Source organism: Tachysurus vachellii, chromosome 7, assembly GCF_030014155.1.
Source record: "Tachysurus vachellii isolate PV-2020 chromosome 7, HZAU_Pvac_v1, whole genome shotgun sequence".
Taxonomy (NCBI): Eukaryota; Metazoa; Chordata; class Actinopteri; order Siluriformes; family Bagridae; genus Tachysurus; species Tachysurus vachellii.
Window position 1 is genome coordinate 3,644,001 of NC_083466.1, and position 23,715 is coordinate 3,667,715.

The 23,715-nt window shown below is 40.5% G+C and overlaps 1 protein-coding gene across 1 annotated transcript in view; it reads left to right on the forward strand.

Annotated features, from left to right (window-relative positions):
• clstn2a (calsyntenin 2a) overlaps window positions 1-23,715 on the forward strand; it is an 80,661-nt gene that overhangs the window by 34,549 nt on the left and 22,397 nt on the right. Inside the window, exons 2-6 of the mRNA XM_060873903.1 lie at window positions 5,488-5,610; window positions 16,425-16,623; window positions 16,955-17,163; window positions 19,892-20,041; window positions 23,332-23,517. Of these exons, the coding sequence (XP_060729886.1) occupies window positions 5,488-5,610; window positions 16,425-16,623; window positions 16,955-17,163; window positions 19,892-20,041; window positions 23,332-23,517 (867 nt within the window). The remainder of the gene's footprint in view (window positions 1-5,487; window positions 5,611-16,424; window positions 16,624-16,954; window positions 17,164-19,891; window positions 20,042-23,331; window positions 23,518-23,715) is intronic.

The window sequence follows — 23,715 nt, forward strand, 5'->3', positions numbered from 1 at the left end:
TCCTCCACTGCTGAGTTTGTTAACTATCCAGCCCCTCGTGAGCAGCCACACTGGAATTCAGCTCCTCGCTGTGGGAGCTAGGGGATGCAGTGAAGAATCAACTCCCTGAACAACGCTGATTGTCACTTAGTCTTCTCATACCTGTCAAAGATTATTTTCACTGTGTCGGGTCGGGGGGTAAAATAGTGGTGTTCAGGAGAAAGGCTTTGGCCTTCTCTTTTATTGCCATAAAGGTGATCCACAAATGCCTCTTCATGGCCAATAGTGCAGGCAATTTGCTTAGTACCACAGACTTCACTTACTGCCTGGGGATCTACAGTAATCCCTTGCCCCGTTCCATGTTTTTGAGTAGATAAACAGAACAGCTATAGTCTGCAGGGACACACCACCTTGCCTCGTGGTAGCTTTACTGTCCAAGCTAGATGCATACACTCTGCATGGCTTGGACAGCAAAGCCAGCTTCTTCCATGTTGATGTGTAGGAAAGGGAGTGATATCTTCCAAGTGTCTCTTTTGCCCATACTCATGCCATCAAGCACCACATCTCGAATAGTTTGAGGCTGCAAGGGGTGTGCACACAAGCCAAGTAAGGATATCTTCAATCTCTCAAAACCTTATTGTGAAGATCAGGGAGCAAAGGGAGATTTCGGTTGTGCTCGACCAGAGGTGGGGAATCAGTCATCTACCTTTGAACTGATGAGCTAAGAATTACTTCCTGCTCCTTTGGGCAATCTAAATTAAGCTTGGTCACAAAATGAGTCACAAAATCAAGCAGCTCGACACTGAGGCGCACATCTCTTGAACTGTTTGCTAGCCATTTTATCAAGAAATCAACAATGTACACAAAATAGACAGACAAACCGAACAGACAGACAAATGGCTTCCTGAAGACAAAGAAGCTCGGGATTCAGTAATGTGGATGCTATTTTATGGTTTCACTGACACGCCTTGGTACATCACCTGACCTCTCATTTGTCAATAGAATTTGTGCATTTCCACATATGCTTATGGGCCTTTTTACACCTGGTCACTTCATGTGTTTTCTCTGATCCGATAGCTATCTGATTTGTTAAAACTGTTCCATTTACATTAGGCCACATAAATGCGTCTCGGCGAATCGGATAACGATCAGATCTTTCTACTCCCGCCCAAAATGCTAATATATTTTACCTCATTTCCGGGGTAATTGAAATGGAACACGGTTTGGTGTATGCGGTCGCTACAAAAAGCAGCATTTGCTGTTTGCTGCATTTTCGATGGTGGCAGCAGTGCATTTTAAGACCCAACGAGACACCTGGGTGAAAGATCAGAGCCAGCACTGATGGAAAAACATATTTGTTTCTGGCACGATGCACGACTGGTGAGTCACCTGCGAGTGACATACTTCCGTTTGGGAGGAGTATAGCGCTGACGTATGTGGCTTGAACAACCACATTCATTTACACCTGTCCAGTTTCATCTGAAATGCGTCCCAGACCACCTCCTGAAGTGGTTTGAACGATCGGATTTATATCCGTCTCGAAAACGTTTCGGAGGGCATTTAGACCTGGTCTTTTTACCATCAGATAGCTATCGGATCACAGAAAACGCATGAAGTGACCAGGTGTAAAAAAGGCAGCATTGAGTTTCCTCGAAAGGAAACTGTACAGTATTTAAAACCTAATCTCAGAGCGTTTAAATGGGAAATTGTGTAACGTTGCCTTAATGTTCTAATTTGGATTACATTCCATCTATTCTATGGGCGATGACTACTGGTAAATAGTTTTATAACCATGTGCAGTCTTATTGAAAGCATCAAACAAATAGCTCAGACATTGCATTTTGCATTCCAACCACAGACAGCTTAAAGACTCGTCTACCATGCTTAATTAAAATCTCTACAAATCCTGTCATTAATGAGAATAAAAGACATGCACCGTAATAGACTTTAAACACCTTTTTATGTATAAGCCCTTCAAGCGTAGAAAATCCTCTCAGTTTACAAGAAACAAGAACGTGCTTCACTTGACTCAGATTTAACTATTAAATTTCAATACCAAATTCACAGATAACTTCAATCCATTCTGGTGAGAGAAAGTTTTTAAAACTTTCCAGCATTTAGCGGATGCCTTTATCCAGAACAATTTACATGATCTCATGTTTTTAATACAACTGAGGGTTAAGGGCCTTGCACAGGGGCCCAACATTGCCAGCTTGGTGGACCTAGGATTGAACTCACAACCTTCCAATTGGTATCCCAACACCTTATCCACTAGGCTCACACGCCCACAACCTTTAAAAGGTTTGATGTAGAAGATCTTTTGGCTAAAAAAACAGCATTACTGTCTATTCAGTGTCTTATTAAAAGATACATGATGTTTTACCTGTTCCTTCTTCACAAGCAATGACATCAGGTTTTTGGAAATCACAGATTGGCATAAAACCTTGAAAAAAGGCTATATTGGGATTCTTTTGCTGTGCTTCAAGAGCGGAACGAGAAGGCACTGTATTATGTAAGCCTAAGAGTAATCCATGTAGCGAGAGCTGAGTCAGGTTCTTCCTCTGGAAGGTAGTTTTTTCACAAACCATTATGTAGTGAAACACCTCTTCACTTAATTATATGATGGAGCTATGCATGAGCAGTGATGCTTCAATACCATTTTTGTGCGCATTGATATTCAGACCTCAGACACTGACATTTATGTTTGGACTGTAAATACACTGAACCAACTACGGAATGCCATATGAGGCCAAGATTAAATACAAAAATATGTGACTATTAATTTATTAACAGTATCATCACTTTAAATCTGCAGAATCTTTTCCACCCACATATAGGTCATCAGAGAAATGAGCAGTTATAAGTACATAAATACAATACTGTATTATAAATACGTGTGACAGCAGTGAAAAAAAGCCTTTTTTTCAAAGTGCATTTTCTACTTCTGTTTCAGGATTAATGGCTAGGTGTTGTGTTTAAAGTCAGATTGTTAGTCATTGATTAAAATAGGGGGGGGGGGGCACGGTGGCTTAGTTGTTAGCACGTTCGCCTCACACCTCCAGGGTTGGGGTTCGATTCCCACCTCCGCCTTGTGTGTGTGGAGTTTGCATGTTCTCCCCGTGCCTCGGGGGTTTCCTCCGGGTACTCCGGTTTCCTCCCCCGGTCCAAAGACATGCATGGTAGGTTGATTGGCATCTCTGGAAAATTGTCCGTAGTGTGTGATTGCGTGAGTGAATGAGAGTGTGTGTGTGCCCTGTGATGGGTTGGCACTCCGTCCAGGGTGTATCCTGCCTTGATGCCCGATGACGCCTGAGATAGGCACAGGCTCCCCGTGACCCGAGGTAGTTCGGATAAGTGGTAGAAAATGAGTGAGTGATTAAAATAATTTACTAAACGTTGTTATGACTATAATGCTAAGTACGTTTTATTCAGTCTCGTTTCCCATCCAAAAATATTACTATCTGAGTATTCCGCTATGTACAAAGCCAAACCCTAGTTTACCTTCTGCGGTCACATGCCTTGACAGATCGTCAGTCATTAAGATATAATTATAAGGGGATATCGATCATCATGAAAGGAAGCTTTCTGCATTCAAGAGTTAAAAAAAAAAAAAAAGATTAAAGCAACCAATTGCTAATGTTAAAGTCAGGTTAAAAGCCTGTTTTATATGTCCATTATTGTGGTATTTTGTTGGCTCATAGCAGAATGTATGGCTCTGGAGTGGATAAAAGCAGACCTTCTATTGCATTAGCCTCCATTAGAGTGCATTAACGCTGCAAAATGTATAATGTAATTATCTCCCAGGTAATAACTGAGACATTATCGAGAATGGGAGAGAAATTGAGAGAGAAAGAGAGGAAGAGAGAGTGGGCAGTGGGTGTATAATGGAATATACACTCTTCAAAGTACATACAAATTATATGCACCTGAATTATCGTCATGTGCTTTCTATTTGGTGAGAAATAGCTAAACCAGCTATTATACAGGTGAATACTAGGTGGTTCTTTCAATAAACGGTATATATACAATAGTCACTATTAGGTCAAGGTGGCTGATAATGCTTAGGATAAATGATTTTTCTTATGCTTGTTTGCAACATTTAATTACGTTACAGTTAATTATGGTTTTGCGAATGCTTTATATTTACACAAAAAGTGTTGATTACATTTAATTAAGATGACTACATGCAATGTTTGTTTACAGTAAATGAAGTATAGTCCTTCTGAACAATTGTCACATAAAATTGAGAGTATGTAAACAAATCCGTTAATTACAGTATGAGTTGTGGGAGCTGAATATTTTCCCAAAGAGTAACTATGCAACTGAGGTTATAATTTCTGTACTATGTATTGTTGCCTAGACTCTACAGCGGCACACTGGATTTAAAATGAGAAATGTACTAGCCGGGGGGCACGGTGGCTTAGTGGTTAGCACGTTTGCCTCACACCTCCAGGGTTGGGGTTCGATTCCTGCCTCCGCCTTGTGTGTGTGGAGTTTGCATGTTCTCCCCGTGCCTCAGGGGTTTCCTCCGGGTACTCCGGTTTCCTCCCCCGGTCCAAAGACATGCATGGTAGGTTGATTGGCATCTCTGGAAAATTGTCCGTAGTGTGTGATTGTGTGAGTGAATGAGAGTGTGTGTGTGTGTGTGCCCTGTGATGGGTTGGCACTCCGTCCAGGGTGTATCCTGCCTTGATGCCCGATGACGCCAGAGATAGGCACAGGCTCCCCGTGACCCGAGGTAGTTCGGATAAGCGGTAGAAAATGAATGACTGAATGAACGAATGAATGAATGAATGAATGAATGTACTAGACTTTTGGCACATGTTCCCCTCTTCGCATCACAGTTTCTCTGCCAATAGAAGCCATGTGCTTGTGTTTGGGTTTCTGATTTAGTCCTAACTTGTTTCTTGTGAGCACCTGCTCTGTGTTATCCTAAAGATTTAGTTGTCTATGTTTACCTAGCTGTTCCTCAGGTTCATTGCGAAACATTGTTTTGGCCTAGTGTCTTGTTTACTATTTTTGTTTTTTTTTTATTTTTGTTTGTCTTGTTTACTATTCTCTACTGTTTTTACTATCTTACATTATGGATAACTGCAGTTTATTGCTGTATATCTGTTCTCCACTTGGATGTCTGACAATGATTCAGGGGTTGCCCTTGGGGTTATGAAGGTATTCTTTATTGTCCCTGTAAACCACATGTAAGCACTAGAGGCAGTGTGTAAAACCTCATTAACCCCTTAAAATTTTTACCCCTAGTAAATATGTCGATGTGAATTGCTTCTAATTCTAATTGCTAGATTATAAAATAGCACATGATCCAGCGCTACATCTGTCAACTGTCAAAAATGGAATGTAAAAAAAAAGGTATTTCGCTTTCCTTTCAGTGAAGACAACAAGAATTATATCAGATAATTAAAAATAAAAATAAATAAATAAATAAATACAATCTTTGGGCTTTACTGTAAGTTGTGAGAATCTGCTGACTATTTTTTTGTATTTCTGTTTCAGTGAACAAACACAAACCGTGGATTGAGACTTCCTATCATGGAGTGATTACTGAGAACATGGACACTGTATTGTTGGACCCTCCACTAGTAGCCTTGGACAAAGATGCTCCCATTCCTTATGCAGGTACATACTAGCAGTCTTTCATGAAATATCTTTTCATTCTTTTGTGTCTTGGCCATGTTTCTTTATGAAATGTAGTTTTCTGATTATAGAGATTTAGAAGCACCTTTTTTGAAGCATATCTTGACTGATGCTCTGACCTCAGTATTATTTCAGAATATTTTTTATTCCTGACATGCTGATTACACTGGTGATGCATGTTTATAATCTTACTGACCTTGGAAATGGTAGAAAAAGAAATAAGCCTAGAACAGTCTGGTTATTCATTTTAGACAAGTGTAAGAGGGGTTCAGCTGGAAGTCATGTGAAGGGAAAAAAAAAACGTAATTATGTTTGTGCGTGGTGTCAGGTAAGTATCTGTATGTGCCAGCTGGAGAGTAATTTATCAGTAGTGATCATATTATATTTATACAAAGAGGTGAACAAGGTACTGTGACAGTGTTTTACAGCTTATTAAATATCAAAGGATAGAATTATTCTGCTTTCTGACAACCAGGAAAATCTGACTAGAAAACCTATTATCACACAGTATTAGTCCTGATAAGAATCAGACATTTTGCTCTGCCTCTCAGCAAGAATAACGTAGGTTATAAAATGAATACAGTGCACTTGATAGAGTCCATGATCTTTGGTCCATGAGATTCAGTTTATTTTATCTTTAAAAGCTTGCTGACAGAGCAGGATGCTTAAATAGATATCAGCAATATTTTGAACAAAATACCAGTACTTTGCATTTCATTTCATTTCTTGCGTTTTATTATACTTTAATATTTGTAAAATCAGCATAGCATTACAAATGTTCTTCATTAAGGAGGTTTATTTCTATTGATCCTGATAGCTGAACAAAAACAATACAAAACCTTTGATAATTCTTTCTTCTCTTTCTATAAATGGATGAATAATTGGCTGAAAGGAAGAATAAAGATGAAAGAATCGTCTTCAGTGTTTTCTGTATCTAGATAAAATGCCACTTTATTCATTTATGAATAGGAAAAAGCAGTGGAAGAGAATCCATGACCCTGCTACACAAATGTTCGAGTCTGTTGGAGTATGTATGTTGTATACAGTGAGAGATTGACTGTAATAACGTATCACCCAATTTTAAAGATACGGCAGCATAATCCCAACCTCTCTTGGAAACACTTTTGACCAATCCCATCCACTACTATAGACACAGTTGACCAATCCCAACCTCTTTTGAAAACACTTTTGACCACTCCAACAGACACTGCTGACCAATCCCAACCTTGCTTGAAAACACTTTTGACCAATCCCATCCACTACTACAGACACTGCTGACCAATCCCAACCTCTCTTGGAAACCCTTTTGACCAATCCCATCCACTACTACAGACACTGCTGACCAATCCCAACCTCTCTTGAAAACCCTTTTGACCAATCCCATCCACTACTACAGACACTGCTGACCAATCCCAAACTCTCTTGGAAACCCTTTTGACCAATCCCATCCACTACTACAAACACTGCTGACCAATCCCAACCTCTCTTGAAAACCCTTTTGACCAATCCCATCCACTACTACAGACACTGCTGACCAATCCCAACCTCTCTTGAAAACCCTTTTGACCAATCCCATCCACTACTACAGACACTGCTGACCAATCCCAACCTCTCTTGAAAACCCTTTTGACCAATCCCATCCACTACTACAGACACTGCTGACCAATCCCAAACTCTCTTGGAAACCCTTTTGACCAATCCCATCCACTACTACAAACACTGCTGACCAATCCCAACCTCTCTTGAAAACCCTTTTGACCAATCCCATCCACTACTACAGACACTGCTGACCAATCCCAAACTCTCTTGGAAACCCTTTTGACCAATCCCATCCACTACTACAAACACTGCTGACCAATCCCAACCTCTCTTGAAAACCCTTTTGACCAATCCCATCCACTACTACAGACACTGCTGACCAATCCCAACCTCTCTTGAAAACCCTTTTGACCAATCCCATCCACTACTACAGACACTGCTGACCAATCCCAACCTCTCTTGAAAACACTTTTGACCAATCACACCCATTCCCAAAGCCACACTTCACCAAAACCCTTTTTACAGATATCTTTGACTTTGTAGTCATCCTCAATATTATCTAATGACAATACTTGGTCTGTTATTCCAGCAGAACCAGTATAATGTACTTTATACAGATTTACTGTATGTCTTAGAGTCTACCCCAAGCCACATGAGAGTATTTTGTTGATGATGGCAACATGCAATTCCGAACAGGTGTTTAAACTCCCTCTGGCATCAATGGACTTTGGGACAGTTTTGTTTGCCAGCCTGAAAAATAATTGTGGGGAGGTAAGAATAGGGCAGTTTTGTGTTTATGCAGGTGTGCCCTATGTTTTCATGTCATCAAATTAATGAATAAAGTGCCATATTGATGTCCATTACCTAAGAGTCTCCCTCAGGGTGAAGACATATGCCTGAGGAACTAGACACATCAGTGTCATCTTAATTATTCACTTGTGATTTAGCAAAATGCAGCATAGGTGTTTTACTCTTGTTAAGACTTAAAGTGGTACAAGAGTGTCTGTTAATTTTCTCTCCTGTATATGTGTATTCCCTACACACACTTGATGATGCTTATCCGGACATGTACCTGTGCAACTAAACCTGTACTGATACTGGATTTGGGGGGAAAAAATCACACTTTTCAATGATGTTAAGAATTTACACACTGACACTAAAGAGATGATAATTAAAACATGAGCAGGGACTATTTTTCTGTTACTGAAAGTGTTTTGCATAAAAGTGTTCTATTTTTTCACCCACCAAATTTGCTGGTAATTTAAAGGTGTTTTAAGGTATTTACTGTAAAAATGCGTATCCCTTCCTACTCACTCACTGTTCAGTTACCGTAATTAAGCCTAAATGACGATCCTGAATTTTCCCGCTCTTTATAGAATATTTCATTCATTCATTCATCTTCTACTGCTTATCCGAACTACCTCGGGTCACGGGGAGCCTGTGCCTATCTCAGGCGTCATCGGGCATCAAGGCAGGATACACCCTAGCCACCGTGCCCCCTTATAGATTATTTGTCATTCTTAATTAATGAAACATGGGCGTGAAGATTCTTCACATAATCCCAAAATAAACTCTACTGAACATTTAAGAATGGAAATGTCTCAATGCATCATTTTAAATGCCTTAATGATATAACCAAACTTCATATCTTCTATATTGAAGTTATTTACACATGTACACTGTGCTGTGTAAGTAGAGATGGAAAGTTCTGTTAAAAAATAAAAATCAAGAAAACATTAAAGACTAAACTACTTTGAAAGGCATGTCAATCCTTTACGACCTGGATTTAAATGAAGATAGACAGAACAGGTTGGCTGAGATTCCCCCAATGAAGGCGTCTCCTGACGCATCATTAAGTCTAACATCCCTTACTTCCATTTGCAGCCCACTAAGTATTCTTATCTTGAAACATTTCCTTTAAATCTCTTATTGAACTCTTTTCTCAAACTTCACCCTTGAATTTCTTAAGCTAACTGACAGCAAAAGCTTGGAGATTGGAGCTGAAAATCCTAGATGAATGAGTGGAGACATATGCTCAGTGCAGATGATTCCAGACAGACACACCGTCTAATTTGCTTACCGTAAATTTGCATGAATTAGCTGGTGTACAGGTATTCCTATTATATTGACCAGTGAATGTATATCAAGGTGTAACCCTACATTCCGTTTAGCGTCAAGTGGCAGGTATCGTTCATAGTTTTGTTGTCACATTTGTCGTTGTGCGCTGTCATTGCTTGGATTCCTAATGGCTTAGATGTCAGATTAGCAAAGCAAGCAAACTTTTCTAGTCACGTACACTCGGGTTCCAATGATCTCTTCTACTTCCTTCCAGGTTTTACATTTTTTTCCCCGTAATGTCTTGTTAAACATTTAAAAAGAGGTCTTATATATAAAACAAGTGAACATGAAACCACTGTTATAAGTTTCCATTCAATTTTTGTTCATTAAATATGAAATGGGAATGAATAGAGGGGAATTGAAGAAGAAAAAACCCTGACAGATGACACCTGCCATAGCACTGGAATGAGAAATCTCACTCACTCACTCACTCATTTTCTACCGCTTATCCGAACTACCTCGGGTCACGGGGAGCCTGTGCCTATCTCAGGCGTCATCGGGCATCAAGGCAGGATACACCCTGGGCGGAGTGCCAACCCATCGCAGGGCACACACACACTCTCATTCACTCACGTAATCACACACTACGGACAATTTTCCAGAGATGCCAATCAACCTACCATGCATGTCTTTGGACTGGGGAGGAAACTGGAGTACCCAGAGGAAACCCCGGAGGCGGGAATCGAACCCCCAACCCTGGAGATGTGAGGCGAACGTGCTAACCACTAAGCCACCGTGCCCCCAGAATGAGAAATCATTTGATCTAATTATTTGGATTTGTTGCTTAACAGCAGGAGAACATAAATGAATTGTCACCTGTCACTTTGTCAATCGCTAGTCTAAATGTAAGGTAATATATAAAGTTTCTAGGAAAACAGGTCATTTTCAAAAAAAAAAAATTTCTTCATCAGATATGCATCAGCAACAGCTTCTGAGGCTGTAGGAGGTGAAACAGCATATAGATGCCTGGCAGGTGACACGAAGTGATGGGCCAGCTCACATACTGTAGAGTCCATTGAACCAAGGTGCTATGTACATGCTAGAACTTAATTACAAGTAGGAGGGTAACAGCTGAATTCAGTCTGCTCTTTTCTGTCACGCATTTGAATGGGCTGGTCGTTGTCCTGACAAGCCAATTAGATCTGTATTTGCATATCTCCCTCAGCCTATTCACCTTGTTCAAGGGAGCATAAAATGAGCTAAAATACATTGTGGAGCCTGCGTCCATCAAAACCTGTTCAAGCCATTTCCCTCCACCTCATCATGAAATCTAGATAACAAAAAAGAAAATATATTGGTCAGTCTGTTCCACTAAATCGAACGTGCACACAATATCCACAGATGAAGTAATTTGGCTAGAATGCAAGGTCTCCATCCATTTGGGGTCCATCCAACATGTCTACTCAGGGACAGCTGGAAAAGTACCAGTGATCTTTCTGTCCTGCATGTGATCAATGGAACAATACATGATGCTGGTCACTTCCTGCCAGTCAGGGTGTTCTTATCTCACAGCAAGGCTCCACACACCCCTGTACATCTTTGACACCACAGTGTTCCCCCACAGAGATGATTAAGTCTCTCCGATTTCACACTGCTTCCCATTGGACACTTCTTGCTGAGATGAGGACACATCGTTGTGGAATTTGAAGTCTTGGTGAAGGCTGATCAAACCCTCTTCATTCTAGCTGGTCCAATGGAGCGACCACTGCAGTGAGCGATTCAAGCATCCTGCCTGAAATCATTTGGCAAGCACAAAAGTATCTGTTAGAGTGAACAAGTGGCTAGCAATCTCAATGAACCCAGCTTTATGTTTTTGAACTAGCTATCTAGCTCTGCATGCAACTATATACTGTAAGCTACCACTTGTTAATCTGCATTATTTGAAGGATATTCTTTAAAAAGTCTGACAGTGTAACGAGATTCTTCATGATAAATACGTAGAAATATCCATCAAAGTAATAATCTTGGCCATATTTTTACCCCAAAATAAATATAGAAATTTTCTTTTATGTGTCCATAAAGAATTGAATGTACTAGCAATTTTGCAAATAATACCGGTGTTAGAAAATCATACAGTATAAAGTACTCATCCATTAAAGTAAGGATGTGATACTGCACAGCACACTTTGTGGACAAAAATTTTTGTGGACAAAAGGCACTGACCCATTCATTTTGACAGCAGAAAGAGGCAATAATTACACAATTCATGCACTTCTTTAAGCTTTGACAGATGGCTCCCTATAATTTTATCCACTGTTCTGTCAATTACTTACAATGCCTTTCATTCACTTGTTTCTTCCTCGGTCCGCCCACTTGGACCTTCATAATACATGTGGAATGTGAAGAACCTTTTGTGCGCACTGCCAATCTCAGAGACTCATGAATTGTCGACATTGTGCTAATCGTTTAGTAAAAGTGCTAAGTTTGCTATACTTTTGTTTACTCACTCACTCACTCACTCATTTTCTACCGCTTATCCGAACTACCTCGGGTCACGGGGAGCCTGTGCCAATCTCAGGCGTCAGCGGGCATCAAGACAGGATACACTCTGGACGGAGTGCCAACCCATCGCAGGGCACACACACACTCTCATTCACTCACGCACTCACTCACTATGGACAATTTTCCAGAGATGCCAATCAACCTACCATGCATGTCTTTGGACCGGGGGAGGAAACCGGAGTACCCGGAGGAAACCCCTGAGGCACGGGGAGAACATGCAAACTCCACACACTCAAGGCGGAGGTCGGGAATCGAACCCCCAACCCTGGAGGTGTGAGGCGAACGTGCTAACCACTAAGCCACCGTGCCTCCTACTTTTGTTTAATCAAATTTAATCAAAAAATTATTATAGTTTGATGTACCAAACGGTGCTATAAACTCTGTAGTTTTTCTACAAGTAGGTAGTGGTAGTATGTTGATGTCTGTGGAGGATTAGAATATTTATTGCTATGCAACATGGTGTTCAGCCAGCCCAAGTCAGCTGCAAGGCATGAAACTGGGCTTCTTAGTGATGCAACAGAAAAGCTCCCACATCCACATGATGCCACATCCACCCATGTCCAGGAACCAAGGGAGCCCCCTTTGTCAAGCACAGCAATATTAGCTAATCATGGGCATCTTTGGCATCATGTATGTGAAAAAAGGTAGATAGTACTTTTTATTCCACATCAAAGGTCTCTGAGGACATGCCTGTTTTATCCTTTAAGCTTCCTGGATGGTAGCTGTCCCATAATGGGTAGAGCCGGATGGTGGGTGATAGCTGATGGGTGAACGAATCATGGACGTACGACTTCCTTTTTATCAACCTCCTTTCCTTATATTTCATTCTAATCCCTTTCTCCAGCCCACTTCCCTGCATGATTTCCACCCACTTGATTTCCTTCCTTTGAGTAAAGGAGAGAACAAATATTCTATGTAAACATACTATATTTTAACCTATCGCCTTGACCTTTCTTGCTTCACGCCTCTGTCCTTTATCCTCCAGACCAGTTTTCATTGTGCCCTTTAAGCTCTGCCTTTCCAATGACCTTTGAGTATGTCGTGTATGAGAGGAAACAAGGAAACAGTTAAAAGACCCCACCAATATGATTGACTATATATATACTTTCTTTCTGAAAACATTTTATTTAGCTCTATGTTGGCTGATTCTCAGAGCTGCTACAGTATAAACTATAAACTCCTAGTGAAGATATTTATGTTTAAGGTGTTATAGCTTTGTAAAGCATCTTTAATAGAGAGCACAAGGGCAGCCAACCAGTGCATGCAGAGCAGTATCAGCAAGCATGCTCATTAAAATGAATACTAGGTACCTTGAATTGCTCCTTTAGTCACAAGCAAATTGTAGTTGAGTGCAAGTGAGTGAGGGGAAAGGAAGTGTGTGTGAACTGTGGAAGTGCTCTCATGCATTACAGTTTCACTGCACGCTTACTTCACTCGTCCACGCTTGTGAACAACGGGTGCGATTCCAGGCACTTCGCAGAAAGCCGTAAAAGCAATCGACTCTGTTACAGTATGTATTACATGTTTAGAGACGTGTAACAGCAAACGCTTATTATAATAGTATGTCTTAGCATGTATCCAACTGATAACGGGTTATAATCCATTTTAATAACTTGTCACCAGATATAACACACCCTATTAATCAAGAGAAAGCCTTATGCAAAACAAGCAATAATGCCAAATTGCTCTACAGCATTACATTTTGTTTAGTGAAGCATATTATCAAAATGCTCATTCATGCAATTAGTCCGTCGGCCAATCGTGCGGCGGCAGCACGCAGCATCAAATCATGCAGATACAAAATTTATCAACACAATATAACACAATTGTATAAACACAAGCCAACAAAATGGTTCTCATGAAATGTGAATGTATTGGGTTGCCTCCAGAGGTTTCCAGAGGTTGGTTAAGGTTTTGCCTCATGTACAGTAATTCAACAGTGTAATCTTTTTTCTTAAGAATATTCCTTTTAATTCTTGATTAGGATTGCTGCTAAGCACAGTCAGGAGGACATGTTTGGGCAAGTGTTGTATGCTGTTGTATTTATTTGTACTGTTTGTATTGGTAAAAAAAAAAATTGATTAAAGGCTATTACAGGACAGGATGATCTTGACAATGCTCCTGATTTTACAGCACCAATGGATATAGAACAGCTATGGGCCATCGACTGAGCAAAGGATTAAGAAAGAGACACAAAAGCAGAAGGTCTGTAGTGCAGTGGAGGTGCATTCGAAGCCATTTAGGTTTGAGAACAATATGGCTCCTATTTACAATTTTGGTACATGTGAATGATAGTGTTTCTTGTTGCCCAGGTGTTTTGTAATCAGCCTGTAATTTCAATTATTCACTTTGATATATGGTCTAATTTTAAATCCAGCCCTGAATGGGTTAATGATTTTGGTTTCAAGTCAAGACAAGTCAAGAAGCTTTTATTGTCATTTCAACCATATATAGCTGTTGCAGTACATAGTGAAACGAGACAACGTTTCTCCAGGATCATGGTGCTACATAAAATAAAGACAGGGCTAAGGACATGTAAGTAGTCTTAGCCACATAAAGTGCAACTGTGCAATCTGGTGCAAACAGTGCAGGACAAGACAACAAGACAGACAAGACAGTGCAGGACAAGACAGTGCAGACACAAAGTTACAAGACAATACAAAAAGTACAAAAAATGCAATACACAAAAGACAATAAACAGTAACAGAAACAGCACCGACTGTATATACTGTATTGAATACTGAATGTTCAAACAATATTTCGTGCAGTAACATTAAAATGAACACAGTTTCTTAGCAGCAGGTCCTTGGGATAATATATAGAATTGTGCAAAAAACAGCAAATGACTGAAATATTGTACAATATGTGCAAAAACTTTCCATTGAACATTTTGTAAAGCCTTGACAAATCTTGTTATTTTGCCATAGATTCCTATGCCATCTGCCTTCTGTGGTCAACCACTGTGATTTTTATTGTCTCTGAACCTTGGTTTAACTTTGGGACCGAATTCTATCCTTGGGCTTGGATCGATCTCACAGAAGAGCTACTGTAGCACAAACTACTGAATATGTTAACGATAGAAAATAGTAAATAGTGCACTTGCTGAGCAATTGAGGGTTAAGGGCCTTTCTCAGGGGCCCAGGACTGGTAGAACTTTCCAATCAGTAGTCCAACACCTTAACCACGAGCTACCAAATAAAAGCTTCTTGACATGACTTGTACATCTTGTATGCATGGGCTTTGTAGCTTTGCATGGGACTGTAAAACCATAGAGCAGGCAGAGTGACTATGGCACCAGGATTCACAGGTGGTGGTCGTGGGATGTAATGGACAATGTTCTGATGGGAAACCTTTAGTCCTGGCATTCAAGAGGGTTTTACTGTGACATGTACCAAGTACTTAAACATGGTTACAAAAACATACACACCTTTATGGTAACGGTGTTCCCTAATGGCAACGGCTACTGTCAGAGGGATAATGTACCCTGCCACAGTGCTCAGGAGAATTCAAAGATTCATAGATGCCCTACCGCAACAGGATCTGCTGTTAATGTCTTGGTCCCAGAGACCACAGAGACCGACACCGTACATAATATTAGGCAGGTGGTTTTGATTTTAAGGCTGATTGGTGTATGCAGACAGACACTTACACCTGACACACACTTACACCTGACCTTTGTCTCATATCCTTGACAAGATATGCTAAAGAAGCATTGATGTGAAACCCTTTGTTCCTTTATTCATTCATTTTCTACCACTTATCCGCACCACCTCGGGTCACGGGGAGCCTGTGCCTATCTCAGGCATCATTGGGCATCAAGGCAGGATACACCCTGGACGGAGTGCCAACCCATCGCAGGGCACACACACACTCTCATTCACTCACGCAATCACACACTACGGACAATTTTCCAGAGATGCCAATCAACCTACCATGAATGTCTTTGGACCAGGGAAGGAAACCGGAGTACCCGGAGGAAACCCCCAAGGCACGGGGAGAACATGCAAACTCCACACACACAAGGCGGAGGCGGGAATCGAACCCCCAACCCTGGAGGTGTGAGGCGAACGTGCTAACCACTAAGCTACAGTGCCCCCCAAACCCTTTGTTGAATTTTGTAATTTTGCATTACCGGTGGTGTTGGCAGACATCTCATGGCCATGTGGTCAGGCCTTCTCTATGGTATAAACAAAACTAAATGAATTCTCTCGAGAAGTATGCTTTTATCTCTGCATACGGTAGATGAAAGAGACAAGTAAACACCCATAACTTGCCCTAATGATACTGTGCACAAGGACAAATAATTCCCACTGTGCTCTCAGTAATTGAAGCTCTTGTAATTGAATTCAACTCGGCCAAAAACCGTAAGGCGCCAGTTAACAACGTGCCACTGAGATAAGAATCTACAATATTTAGGTCAGTAATTTTGCAGTACCCTATTCAACATTCCAGCTTTGAGATTCTACATCCACAATAAAGAAATTCGTGAATAGGCAATTCTTCTCGCTCACCCAGCAAGAACAGTAAAAGTAAATCAACATAAAAACCCTGCATACAGTTATTTAAGCACGAACAACCTTCTTTGTTAAAGTTTGATTGGATGAAACTCATTAAACCTGTTGTTTTTACTGTTTCAGGAGAGATTTGTGCTTTTAAGATCCATGGGCGGGACACTCCTTTCAAGGCAGTGGTATTAAACAAGACATCAGGGGAAGGAGTATTGAAAGCATCTGGTCCCATTGATTGTGAGCAACAAAAGGAGTTCACCTTCATCATTCAGGCTTACGACTGTGGGGCGGACGACTCGGGAACGCACGGTTGGAAAAAGAGCCACAAGTGCGTAGATGTTATATGTCATCTGGATGGATCGTTGCATTAGCTTATACGTCTGCTATTTTTCATCAGTGAATTGAAGTGAAGTAAAAATTTATCAGTGTTTGTATAAGCAAGCATGTTGAGTGCCGAGATACTAAGCAGTTGTAAGAAGTGACAAGAAAATCAGTGATTTGTGAGTAGTTATGTATATATCTGTCCCTGCTGGTTTTCTTACCTTTCTATTTTATTGAGTTCACATTTGTGTTAAAGATGTCAGTCCGATATTATCTCGATTTACTACGTCTCCGCACTCCTCTCCATTATTCCTTCCTTGTTTTATTCTGTGCATTAGAGCAGTGGTCCACATCCAGGTCGAGGACGTGAACGAGTTCTCTCCTTTTTTCCATGAGCCGGTGTACCAGGCCACAGTGACAGAGGGGAAGATTTATGACAGCATTGTGCAAGTGGAGGCCTGGGACCAGGATTGCTCAGCCCAGTACAGCCAGATCTGCAACTATGAGATCATTACGCAAAACACACCTTTTGCTATTGACCGCAATGGTGAGGCTGGCTTCTCTCTCTCTCTCTCTCTCTCTATCTCTCTCTCTCTCTCTTTCTTTCTCACACTCACACACACACAAAGATAAATGAGCACAATAAAGACTAGGCTCTCTGCCTTACCCCTACCTTCTGCTTCTCTGCACAATCCACAAAGCATGGATATAAAAAGACACATGAAATTCTTACTCCCTGTCAGCTCATAATTTAACTCTGTGTCCTTTCTATGTAGAGTAAATAAGAATCGATACCATTTTGTAGATAGCATATGTGAAAAAACAACATAGGCGAAACAAAGCGTAATGTTGGACATGGTTTATTCCTGTAAGCATGAAAGAACAAAGTGGTTCACTCTCCAGGTGTTACATGAGTTAATCAGGAACAATATGTGTGATAGACAAGCGAAAAGCCTATTTCATTTCCCTGGCCGTATGTTACACTCGCATACACGCATACGTAAACACAACAAGCAAAAGAAAATGTCAAGAATGATTTAGCTTTAATTTACAACCTTGACATCATTTCAATGGTGTCTCTCTGTGAATATCTTCTTAATGCCTTCGTCAGTGTTGAGAAAAGGGCAGCTTGTAGTCAGACCTTCCTTCTTCTCGATCACACGTGCTAATACATAAAGGTGCGGCACGAATTCTGAAACCTTTGGGTATGAATGTTATTTAAGATTTAAGAATTAGAATATGAACAGAGCTATCACTATTTGGTAATGGATGTACTCATTAGCTATGGAGCAGATGGTGGCCAGCAGATGGTGATTTACAGGTGAATATGTTCCCTTTGTAACGAAGACCACCCGCTCACAGCCTCACTACAGTACATGCACTTACTGGGTGTATATAGTATGATGAATATGCTTTTTTGTGGTTGAGCTAAACACGTGTGCATGATATGTATGTTGTTTCCTTCTTGTATGCATGTACACGCAATCTGAGACCTGACAAAATCAGAAAGTGACATATTATGCGGCATTTCCATACGGCCATCTTGCCCTTTATTTGTCTTGTCTTGTTTACTGTATGTTGGACCATATGAGCTGAGATACAAGTAACTTTTCCAATCCTCATCTTGTCCATTCTATTTGAGTATTTGAATACATTACCAACACTTTTATATGAATACGGCACAATGTTAGCACTGAGCTGGCTTTTCCTTGTTCTTATTGCTTACCTTATTCCCATACTCCTCATGATGTCTATTTTCATGCGACCCATAGTTTTTCCAAGGCCACGCATTCCAATTCATATCTTTCTCGATATATTATTATTCTTGATTCCATGAATTCTAGCCAGGCTGTTACTTCAGTGTTTGTCAGACGTTGTTATTCTTGCCAGTCATTTTTATTAATCCAGGTTAAAGTGTACAGTATTGGATCCTATTGAGGATGATGGGATTGATAACAGAAACTGTAGTGGAAATCCTGGTGGAAATGCTGGACTTTGGAATTTGATTATCTGCCTATGGCTAAGACTCAAATTACACACCCAATGGTACTTTCTTGTCTCATTCTCGTGAGAGGGAAATAGAGCTCGCTTGCTGGATATTCTAGTCATTTGTAGCAAATAGAGTCAGGCCCTGCAGAGTTAGGTCGTCACAACCGATGCTGGTTCTGTGATTGGTTCACATTCCACTGGCTAATGCATTAACCAATTTGGGTAACACTAGCTCTCTGTTTACTGCTAGATAGTGAAACGATACTATATACATTATATGTGTACACTGCATCAGAGCACCAAAGATTGCCTCTTTCTGGAGTCTTAAAGGTGGATGGATGTATTTTTGCTGGCAATTAAAGGTGGGGTCTCCGATATTTGAGAAACGCTTCAGAAAACTGAGTCGGGACGACAAGCTAAACAAAAATCAAAACAAACGTGTGGCCAATGAGCAGAAAGGGGGCGGGTCTTGTCAATATGGGCGGAGAGAGTGTTCAGTGCGCATGTGTGACATTAGCAGAAAGCGGTTTTAACATTGACATGGAGGATAAAAACAAAGAAAGAAAGCGAAGAAAGGCTTACGATAAGGTAAGAAGTAGGACGTGTTAATATAGGATCAGCTTTCCAGCGCTGGAGAGAACTGAAGGAGCAGGAAGTTGGTCACATATTCACAGATTGGAGTTTCCCGAGTCAATAACTCCTGAGCTAAACGCTGTTACTACACAAATAACACCTCTTTTCTATCTTAGTAATGTAGAGACGCAGCTACAACCGCGTTTTGGGGCACGGTGGCTTAGTGGTTAGCACGTTCGCCTCACACCTCCAGGGTTGGGGGTTCGATTCCCGCCTCCACCTTGTGTGTGTGTGGAGTTTGCATGTTCTCCCCGTGCCTCGGGGTTTCCTCCGGGTACTCCAGTTTCCTCCCCCGGTCCAAAGACATGCATGGTAGGTTGATTGGCATCTCTGGAAAATTGTCTGTAGTGTGTGATTGCGTGAGTGAATGAGAGTGTGTGTGTGCCCTGCGATGGGTTGGCACTCCGTCCAGGGTGTATCCTGCCTTGATGCCCGATGACGCCTGAGATAGGCACAGGCTCCCTGTGACCCGAGGTAGTTCGGATAAGCGGTAGAAAATGAGTGAGTGAGTGAGTGAGTTATTGCACATATGTCACTTTGTTATATTGTCTCTTAGGCACAAAAGAAAGTATACAGATGTCTTCAATAGAACCACTGTTCTAATTGATTGATGTAATTTTGCCTCACTCCCTTTATGTTTCTCCTTCCTGAAGGCAATATTCGAAACACGGAACATTTAAGTTATGACAAGCAGCAATACTACGAGATCATGGTGAGCGCATATGACTGTGGCCAAAAGAGGGCAAAAGAGAGTGTGCTTGTCCAAATCCACATCAAACCTATGTGCAAGCCTGGCTGGCAAGGTAAATATGATGCTCCTTTTCTTACTACTAACACCTCAGAATGTTGTACTACTGTATGATTTCTCGATCACTATTACTGATACCGTTTACCATAACACATTTTAATGGGTAATGCTGTTGTTAAGTAAGTTATTAGAGTAACTGTATGGAATACTGAAACCTTATCAAGGGCAACAAATGTGTTTTCAAATGTGTTACCATTTTCTTTTCCAGTGCATTTATTTTCCAGAGCCAACTCTGTTGCACTGTGCTAAATCGGTAGATAATCCCACTGTCTCGAAAGTTTAGCAAAGCGAATTTAAGAAGCTTTTCTAATTTTCTTAAATGTCAGCTACCATTCTTGCATGTAGAGCTTGGGCACTGAATTAGAGGGGGGGATTAACATGTCCAGCTTTTTCTTTTTTATTAAAATGGGTCTTGTAAAAGTCTTTGCCTTTCGTGAAATTTTACCGAATACCCACGTAAGACGTTTGTTCACGATTATGGATAATAAGTGCAGGTGAATGCAATACATGTTCTTCAGTCACTGTTACTAAAATACCTAGGCTTGTATTACTAAAGGTTCTGCCTTTATAAAAGAATAATAAATAATAAATCATGTTAACTCTGAATTTTTTTTTTTTTTTTTTTAAACTCTGTGACTGGAATAAAAGGAAGAACATTTGGCTAGAACTCTTGCAAAATGGATTTTGCCTCAGCCAACCAACTAAGTTTAGGCAAGTTTTAAATGTAATGCAAATGTATTCCACATTAAACAAAGTAAACCTAGCTGTGTTTCCACTTCATATTCTACTTCTTGCTCTTGCAGGTTGCTTTTCCAAGTGCTTGTTATGATGAAAGCTGAATTTGTTTTTATATAGAGCAATTAGAAAGCTGCCACCAGATCCACCCGACCTCCCCCCCACCTCCTCCGCCCACCATAACACCCCCACCCTCACCCCCACCCCATCAGTCCATCAAGGTAAATCATTGTCTGGAAAGAATGTTCTCGTATTACCTGGAGAAAGAAATGGTTTTGATCATCCTGCAAAACAACAGCTTCCTCCTGGCACAACACAAAAGGTCACCCTCAAGCAGATTAATTAGAAATCTTCTAAAAGCAAGCTAGCTGCTTCTCACACAATGTTCAAGTTCGAGTTTGAAAGTGCAAATCAATTTTAGGAAGGTCTATCTCTTCCGTGCATTCCATTGACCCCAGCCTATCCTCCTTTTGCCTTATGCATGATAGTTCCTTAAATATGCTTTGACAGGCTCTGACCAGCAGCTACGTAGGTTCAGTCACTGGCTTATAGATTGTGTGTCCTGCATCGTCATTCAATGTGAGGAGCTGAGGTGGAAGCATAGTGACTGGGGTGATGAGACCATGGTAAGGAGAGAAGGAGGCTAGAAAGAAAGAAAGGAGGGTATTTCGCAGTCCAGCATGTCATGGTAGTGCAGGTCTGTAATTGGCCGACCTAGCTTTCTCTCCAGGGTCAATCCCCATGTGTCAGCACTGATCTATCTATCCATCTATCTATAGCCTCCATCCCTTCACAGCCTCCTGCAGTCCACCCTGTCCATGCGGAAAGCTTAACATTTCACTCGAATTTAACATCCAGAAAAAAAAAGAAGAAAAAAAAACGCCTCTGCTTGTCCAGTCTCCTCCTAATGTTTCTTAATACAAATTAATATTTCATCACACATATAAAATATAACATAGAAAATCCCAAATGTCTCTTTCTTCAAAATAATTCTTCATAAGTCTACCAAAGAACGATTCAGTTGAATTATATCTGCATTTTTTATTATATTATATATTAAAGAGTAAAAGAAGTTAGACATTGCTTATAAACAACAGGAACATTGTGCTGGTTATGGTTTAAAGATCTTGATTTAATTCATTAAATTGTGTGCATTAAATGGTGAAGCATTATAAAAATAAAAAAAAGTAATAAAATAAGTAATAGAACGTGCTGGATCAAGTGCTATTTTATAAGCTTCTAAAGATCAAAGGTGAAAACTGTACTGTTATTTGTGCTATAACTATTCATGATGCAATGTATAGGCAATATTTCAGTACTATGAGATGTTTCGTTAAAAAAAAAACTTTGGATGCTTCTACTCAAAAAAAAAAAAAAACACTAGTAAACACATAAACTGCAGGTAAATGAATAAATACACTTTGTAATGTTTTGCTTTTGTCATCAGTATGTAATGAGGAAGAAACTAAATCCAATTAGATTTTGCTCAACAGTCTGGTTGTCAGGACTCAGCCCGGAATTTTTGGCCATGTGCATTTGTTGTCGTTCCTCGTCACGTGTCTGCCCCGCCTTCGTCTGCTCCTCCCTGTCGTCACACCTGATCCTTATTGTGTCATCATTGTCTTTTATATTTAAGTGAGCCGCGTTGCCGTTGGCAGTGTGGAATCATTAGTTACGTTTACCCCTCGTCATGTCTAGTCAATATTAAGTGTCGTCATTTGTATTGTTTCAGTTATCGTCTTTTACTGTCTTTGTCTTATTCATTTATTAAACCCCCTTCATTTGAAGCTATCCTGCGTACGGGTCTGTCTCCTTCCTTCCTGGATGTGACACTGGTACAGATACTAACCGTAACCATTAGCTAGTTGAAACTTGGATGGCCTTCTTTTCTCCAGACCTTTAAAAGGTGTGGACCCACAGGGTTCCATTTTAACCAGCATCCCAGGACACTTTGTGGAGTAGTTACTGTTATTTATCTTAGTGTTTTTATGGCTTTGGTCAAATATTAAAAAAAATATTTTTGCTATTATTCTGAACAATCCAAACCCATCACACAACATTTTTTATTTAAAGCGTGAAGCCTGTCCTCTCAGTCTTGTTCTATTTGAAGTGAAAATGCTACCTCGGTTATTTATAAAGAACTATCGTCGGAGACAAACCAGGCGTCTATTTCTACATGCATACTATTGTCTTGCTATTATAAATCAGGGTCGTGTTGCTAAAAATGTGTTCAATGTAGACAGAAAAAAAATATGTCTCGAGAGTGTCTTGAAACAATGCATACAAAGAAGAACGTTTATTTATGGCAAAAGAATAAAGAAAAGGAGGATGAGTCAGTCACTGTGCTAAAAAAGGTGTTTGGTCATTTATGGGTGATTGGCATTTCTCAACATATACAACACTTTCAGTTAAGTTTCAAGTATTATTTTAAACCTAAGGTCATCCATGCTGTATTTCGGTTAGATTGGCGCTACAGTGTTAGCTTAATGGTGTGCACTAGCTGTTCTAGGAGTTCTAGTAAAGCTACATCGCATTTTCTTCTCTCTCCAGGATGGAGTAAGCAAGTGGACTACGAGCCCGGGACAGGCAGCAAGCAGCTGTTTCCAGTGATGCACCTCGAGACGTGTGGTGGCCCCATATCCTTGGTACAAGTCACAGTGCAGCTGCAGACTAGCCACATCGGGAAGGGCTGCGACAGAGAAACCTACTCTGAGAAATCGCTGCAGAAGCTCTGTGGTGAGTCATGAGGGGAAGAAACAAAACAAAAAATAAATAAATAAATAAATAAATAGTTACCTAGTTATCTGTTTTTTTTAGTTGTGGACAAAATAGAAGATAAGCCAAGAATTATGGTATGCAAAACTGGACACAAGGAAGAAAGCTTGAGATACTAAAAAGTGAACTCATCATCGTATTAAATCACTAAAACAAGGA